At 38.6% G+C, this 7058-nt stretch overlaps 1 protein-coding gene across 1 annotated transcript; it reads left to right on the plus strand.

Moving 5' to 3' along the window:
• The first annotated feature begins 2551 nt into the window (after window positions 1-2551).
• Window positions 2552-6847, plus strand: LOC125238670 (zinc finger protein 431-like). The gene is made up of 5 exons (XM_048146061.1): window positions 2552-2565; window positions 2808-2908; window positions 3103-3447; window positions 3631-3903; window positions 4567-6847. Exons 2-5 carry the CDS (start codon window positions 2809-2811, stop codon window positions 6129-6131), a joined length of 2283 nt encoding a protein of 760 aa, XP_048002018.1. The 5' UTR covers window positions 2552-2565; window position 2808; the 3' UTR covers window positions 6132-6847.
• The last annotated feature ends 211 nt before the right edge of the window (window positions 6848-7058 follow it).

Raw genomic sequence — 7058 nt, forward strand, 5'->3', positions numbered from 1 at the left:
GATAGATACTCCAGCGCTCTGCCAACTGAGCCACCAAGACTTCAACCAAGCCAGCGAAATTTTCCACTACTAAGGTCAATGGGACCCGTAGCGACATCTACCGTAAGAGTGTTAAACTTCTTAAACGGCAACCGGAGTTCCAAGTCATATTGGAAATTCACCAGTTACGATGCGCTAACCATGCTAAATTTTAACTTCTGATTAGCAGAAACGTCTGCAATCGATGCCGTTAGGCTTAGAAAAAATTTAAAAGTGAGTTCAAGTCTCACCCAAGGCAGACATTTTCCACTTTTAAATTTATTCTAAGCCTAACGGCATCGATTGCAGACGTTTCTGCTAATCAGAAGTTAAAATTACATATAATATTGAAAATACAATGAAATACATATAATATTGATGGATATTATTCGAATTCTTATTATTCTAATTTATATCTGAGGCTTACTTAATATTCATATACTGCGTCATAGTAATATAAAACCATATTCGTGTGATGTGTGTAAAAAACGGTTTACAATGAAGGTTTATTTAAAAAAATCATACAGTGGTTCATAGCGATATAATACCATATTCCTGTGACGTATGTAAAAAAGGATTTAAAAGTAAGAAATATCTTTATACACATAAACTGAGTAAAAGTTGTATATCCTCGTAACGCCCACCATACAAAAATTTTGCTGGAGAATTTTGATCCTAATTGCATTTTAAATTGAGCCGAGTTTCATTTTGTTCGAAAAATTTTAGAGACAAAAGAAAATGTTACTTTATTTATTAACATGAGAGTTAAAATTCCCTTGAACCCGAATGTACATCTCATGGCACATTGGGCGGCAAGAGGGTATTCCCATAAATTATTTGTGTATTTACATATTTGTCTTTCTGGTACCTTGTTGTACATGTTGCTGCATCTGTCACCCTCATCTCTTTTTATCCTCTCAATCTCTCAATGGTTAACTGGAAGAAATCCCTCAAAGGGATAAGTTCGCCTTTGTACTGTTCTTTGTTGTAAAGCTCGGAACACACTACGCGGACGTCCGTCGTAAATCGACCGCGACCGCGACCGATCAGTGTGCACGGAACAAAACATCCAGCGAGCCAGATTTCGATCGGACGTCCATGCGCTCAAGGCCACGTCCACGTCCGTCGACCGATAGTTTGCACGGTTATGTGTAATTTCATTGTCCAGATTCCCGTCCGCGGTCGATTTACGACGGACGTCCGCGTAGTATGTTCCTAGCTTAATGCTTCGCCGGTCGCGCGACCGTCGCCGTCGCGTCTCATACCTCCATATCGATAAGGTTTGATTTCGTATGCGTCGCATCGCCGTCGCGCGACCGTCGCCCACGCAAGCCACGGCGTAATTGGCGTAAATGTCATATACCAAGAAAAACTGACCAAGGCCTCCAAGTTGCCCGAGCTGGCATCGAACCAGCTCCCTCCGTTTACCGGACGGATATCTAAACCGCTCGGCCGTTGGGTATCGGTTTTTTTTCCGATGAGGTAGGCTTCGTTGAGTGAGTTAATTATTATTGATATAAAATACTAAACTGTAAAATTGTTTCTTTTTATAACCCCCATAGTCACCAAACCTACATTTTTTTTACTATACCGCATGGTGGCAAACAACCATACTGACCGCCCGATGTTAAGCAATCACCTTAGCCTAAGTATGCTTGCAAGTGCAGAATTGCAGATATGTTATTTGCGCGTTGACGACCCTTTATAAACCTCTACACTCCTTTTTAGGGTTCCGTAGTCAACTAGGAACCCTTATAGTTTCGCCATGTCTGTCTGTCCGTCCGTCCGTCCGTCCGCGGATAATCTCAGTATCCGCTAGTACAAGAAAGCTGAAATTTGGTACCAATATGTATATCAATCACGCCGACAAAGTGCAAAAATAAAAAGTGGAAAAAAATGTTTTATTAGGGTACCCCCTACACGTAAAGTGAGGAGTGATTTTTTTGTGATCGTCAGAATGGCGGGTGTACATCAAGTAATCCTGGTGCGGTATACTTCAGGAGTTAGTGCTAGCAATGTGCCATATGTGCGCCAAAATTCAAGCAATGTGCTCTTTAAACTCCAGAGAAATTTAAGAAATTAAGGTTCCCCGCCATTCTGACGTCAGGTCGGCGGGTGCACTTCTAGTTCTAGCTAATGGCTACAAACTCAAGGGTGAAAGTACTGCCTAAGGTTAGTGCTCGCAATGTGCTTCCACATGTATGAAGCACAAACTAATTCAGAGAGCCGATCCAAGAGTAATATGGAATTGAAAAAATATATCTATTTATTTATGTAACTTGCGTACAATCAGAGAGGAGACTGCAGCGGATGAAGAATATCTGTTAATAATTAATTATATACATTCAGGTTGGCCGCGCTGTAAGTATGAAGTCAATGAAAAAGTTCGAGCGAAACGCCTCGTGAGCGCACTTTGGGCCCCCACATACGGGAGACAAAACTGTTTTGTCTCCGTCGCTCGGTTATTATACTACTCCATACTACTCTTTGATGCTGACCTCTGAACACGTCTGGTATGTTGTGGTGACCGGACCAATACTGCGTCAGGTACGCCCGTCTGTTACTTTAAGTTGACATTTTGTGTTTGAGGTTATGTTGATACATGTAATCGCCATTTTTGTTTATAATACACAATGAAAAACATTTTAAAGAATCTTGAGCAAAATACGACGTTAATAATTTATTTATACTTTTTCTAAAGAATCTAATATTATTTTGATCATCGTAATAATACATCGGTTTACTAACGTCATTGTTTTACTATCAAAAATTAACTAGTATGAAATTAGAATGGAGTTTGTAACCGAAGTGTCCGAGTTTGTGCGATTGAAGGAGGAGCCCGCTGAGCCAGAAGCGGAGCCCGAGCGGCGGCCGCCCGGCGCGGCGCGAGGTGAGTGTCCGGGTGTTTCTCGCGTGCATTTGGCTTCACGACATTCGCATTGAATTTAACAGCCTCGCCGGTGCAATTTTTACAAAACCATCTTCATTGTAATTATGGCGTTTACTTAACTCTTGTATATGCTATCAAAATAGTTGCTTACTAAACTTGCTCCGAGTCTAATCTTAATCGTTTTTAATGAGCAGTGAACATTAAAGAAGAACCGCAAAATGAACACCAGTCAGACAGCGGGGAGAAGGTAGATTGTTTGCAGAGCACAACAAGTGAATATGAAATAAAGGAAGATCTCTCATGCTTTGAAAGTATTGTGAGCGATGTGATACATGACTTGTGTGACGGTAGAGTGAAGGACGGGGTTATGCAGCCGGAGTCCATGCCACAGATCCCACAGACAGCCTCCTGCTCGGACATGGAGTGTGTGAGCGAAGCAGCCATGCTGGCCGGCCTGTACACGGACCATGATGTTAAAGATGAGCTTGTGCTGGGTGCGGAGTGCCCATATCGGCCTGATGTCACTCTAGTAGTTCATGGTAAGTTCTGAATTCTTGTGTAATGGTACACTCCCTATGTCGATACTAATTGTATATTATTCCATATGTTTAACCTTTGAGTAAATAAGAAAGGTGGGGCGGCTGTGGGCTCTTAGTCCATCATCAGTTAAATTTAGCATCATAGCTACAGAGATTGATCATAATTTAATGTTTGTTGTGCAGGTCGCGTTGGCTGTGTGCTTCGAGATTGCTCTGTGACACTTGACCGCCTCCCACATGTTGAGGCACTCATCAAGCGAAAAGAAACAACTCAGACTGACACGGAATCTGATATTGATGAATTTTCATTTAGAAATGAATTTTACTCAAAAGAGAAAGAACCACTGTGTGATCTCTGTGGTGAAAGATTCAGTGTAAAGTCGGATTTAGTGAAACATGTCATAGATCATATACACAGACCGAGCGCGGAGCAGGAAGGCGGAGGGCAAGTCATTGGTGAGTGTATTTAGTTGATGTGTGCCCGTAATTATTTTCAAATTGGCAAGTATAAATTGGCTGTGCATTTGACTACTTTTTGCAGCACTTTTTAATGATTTGCGCAATATGACAAAACATAATAAAATTACAAATATGGTTCCTATTGATATTATAAGTATCAGTCCGAATATGCGTACAGTAGTGAAAGAATTATCCTTTAACTCCTAACCAATGAGCAGTTGACCTTCCATCATCAGCTCAACCACATAAAATTATTACCATCAGGCGTAAATACTTGTGTATGATGAAAAATACACTAAAAACGTTACAAGTGCCTATAACATTTGAAGAGTTCTCTATATTTCTCCAAGATCCCTTGGTGCCAATAGGACTATCTCTGGGTTATACCCGTTCGAAAAAAAAAAATTGAAAATCGGTTCACAATTCGCGGAGATATGAGGTAACATACATACAAAAAAAAAGTAAACATTCAGTCAAATTGAGAACCTCCTCCTTTTTTTGGAGTCTGTTAAAAAGTGAGTAAATATTTATACTGTGAAAAAGTTGTATATAGGTTTATTCCAGAGAACCTAATATGCTTAGAGTACTGACCTTGATAGTAAAGTCAAAGCATATACTTATATGATATTAGCATTATTAATACTGTCTTAAATGTTTCAGCATTTGCTGGTCAGTGCCAGCAAGAGCAGGAGCGGGCTTTGTGCCGAAAATACGCGATCCAGGACTGCCGCGTGCGCCTCGAACGGCTCCGACACCAAGAGGCTCTTGCCGCCAACGACACGCAACACACGGATACGGAAATTGATGCGGAGGATATACACACTAGAGTTGACTTTGAGACACCGACTTGTGATCTTTGTGGAGATAGTTTTGCTCTGAGATCAGATTTGGATCAACATATCATGACTCATATCCATATGCCGACCGCACAGCGTTCACAAGACCCGAGTCCAGAGAAGGAATCGGACACTGAAGAGAAAAACATCGACATTGACTGTGAGAACGAACCTACTTGTGAATTTTGTGGCGAAAAATTTGCTCTAGACTCAGACTTGATGAAACATATTATGAAACATAGAGATGTAGATCGCACTAAACAATCGTATGAAAAGTCAGGAGTTCATGTGTATGAGTGTGACATTTGCGGTGAAATATTTCAGCAAAAAAATACTTTAAAGATTCATATCAAAACACACTCAACACAGCCAAAGTCTAAGGACTATAAATGTGATAACGTAGGAGAAAAATCTAACATTTTTAATCGACATACACAGATTCATAAACATACACAGTCATATTATTGTAATTTATGTAAAAAACGATTTAGTACTGAGGCTTATTTAAAACAACATATTATGTTTCATAGTGATATAAGACCATATTCGTGTGACATATGTAAAAAAGATTTTTTGACTGTCAATTCTTTAAAAAAACACACACTGCGTCATAATCGCGTAAGTCCACATTCATCACATTCATGTGACATATGTAAAGAAGGGTTTTTAACTTGCGTCAAACAACATACACCGTTGCCTATTGACGTAGGACCATATTTGTGTGACATATGCGGAAAAAAAATTATGTCTAAGAGGAATTTAGAAAAACATATAGAGAATCATAGTGGCATAAAAAAATACTCATGTGACACATGTAAGAAACTATTTAGGACTGTGAATAATTTAAAGATTCATACACAGATTCATAGCGGTACAAAGCCATATTCGTGTGATGTGTGTAAAAAACGATTTAGAAATAAAGCTTATATAAAAGAACATATGCAGCGTCATACTAATATCAAACAATATTCGTGTGATCTGTGTGAAAAAGAATTTGTAACTATGGGTGATTTAAAACAACATAGAGTTTATCATACTGACATACGACCATATTCGTGTGATGTATGTAAAAAAGGATTTTTATTCAAATCCGATTTAAAACGACATACAGTTATTCATACTACCAAAAAACCATATTCGTGTGACGTATGTAAAAAAGGATTTTTATTTATGCCTGATTTAAACCGACATATACTTATACATACTGACGCAATGCCATATTCGTGTGTGGTATGTAAAAAACGATTCAAAAGTGAGGCTTGGTTAAAAAGTCACACACGAATTCATAACAACATATGTATGATATGCAACAAACAGTTCGCGTATCGATTAGACTTGAAGGCACATGAATTTAGCTTTCATATTAAAAAAAACGTTTCATTGATATAATTTAGGTACAGCGGGACAAATCTCGACTGGGGGGGCAAATGTAACTGGTCCATTTTTTCCATGTTTTACAATATTTGCATTATTAAATAGAGTGTCCACCGGTTATATATGGTAGGCGTGTTCAGTAGATATATGTAGAACTCAACATCATAGTGTAATAATGGAAAAAATAGATCAGTGACAATTGTCCCCCTGTCGAGATTTGCCTAGCTGTACCTTAGCTATTTTAGTGTCGGAATCTGGATCTAAATTTAGTTCTGTGTATGTCAATACATCAAAATAACACAGCTCTTCTTGGCAGTAACATACATATACGTGATATGTATAGCCCCTATCTATAATATGCACGGTGCGGTGCTCGCGTGATCGTTGCGAGAAATTTTGACCGCGCATTTCTGAGGCCAAAAGAAAAAAAAATACAGATGACATTATGCCAAAAAAAAATTGTGGGGTGGAAGTTTGAATGGAGCATTCAATTTAACGCGAGCGAAACCGCGGGCACAATCAAGTATATCCCTTAAATGCATGACCTTGACAAAGATTTATTCAAATTTGAATTTTGACATGCTGTCATTAAAGTCAAAAATAGATGATGCGTATATACATCACTATGCATTTAAGGGATATTCTACATATTATTTTCTATATGTTTAAGTATTGTGTTAGAGTTGGATCTGTATGAAAACCATGTGGAAGCAATAAACCGTTATTATTTATTTGTGTCTTTCTTAAAACGATTTGTATAGACGATAGCGCCCCTATTTTTTATACTCTGTTTTGCCATTCTGTAATTGATTATGTAGGGGATTTCCATTGAAAATTTAAATAAAGCGCCATTTTTATAGACACGATTTGGTTAACCTTAGGGACAATAAAAGTACCTATAGTAGAAACTTTTTAAAATCACGACTTCCATCTTGAGAACTT

This window comes from Leguminivora glycinivorella, chromosome 24 (assembly GCF_023078275.1).
Source record: "Leguminivora glycinivorella isolate SPB_JAAS2020 chromosome 24, LegGlyc_1.1, whole genome shotgun sequence".
NCBI lineage: Eukaryota > Metazoa > Arthropoda > Insecta > Lepidoptera > Tortricidae > Leguminivora > Leguminivora glycinivorella.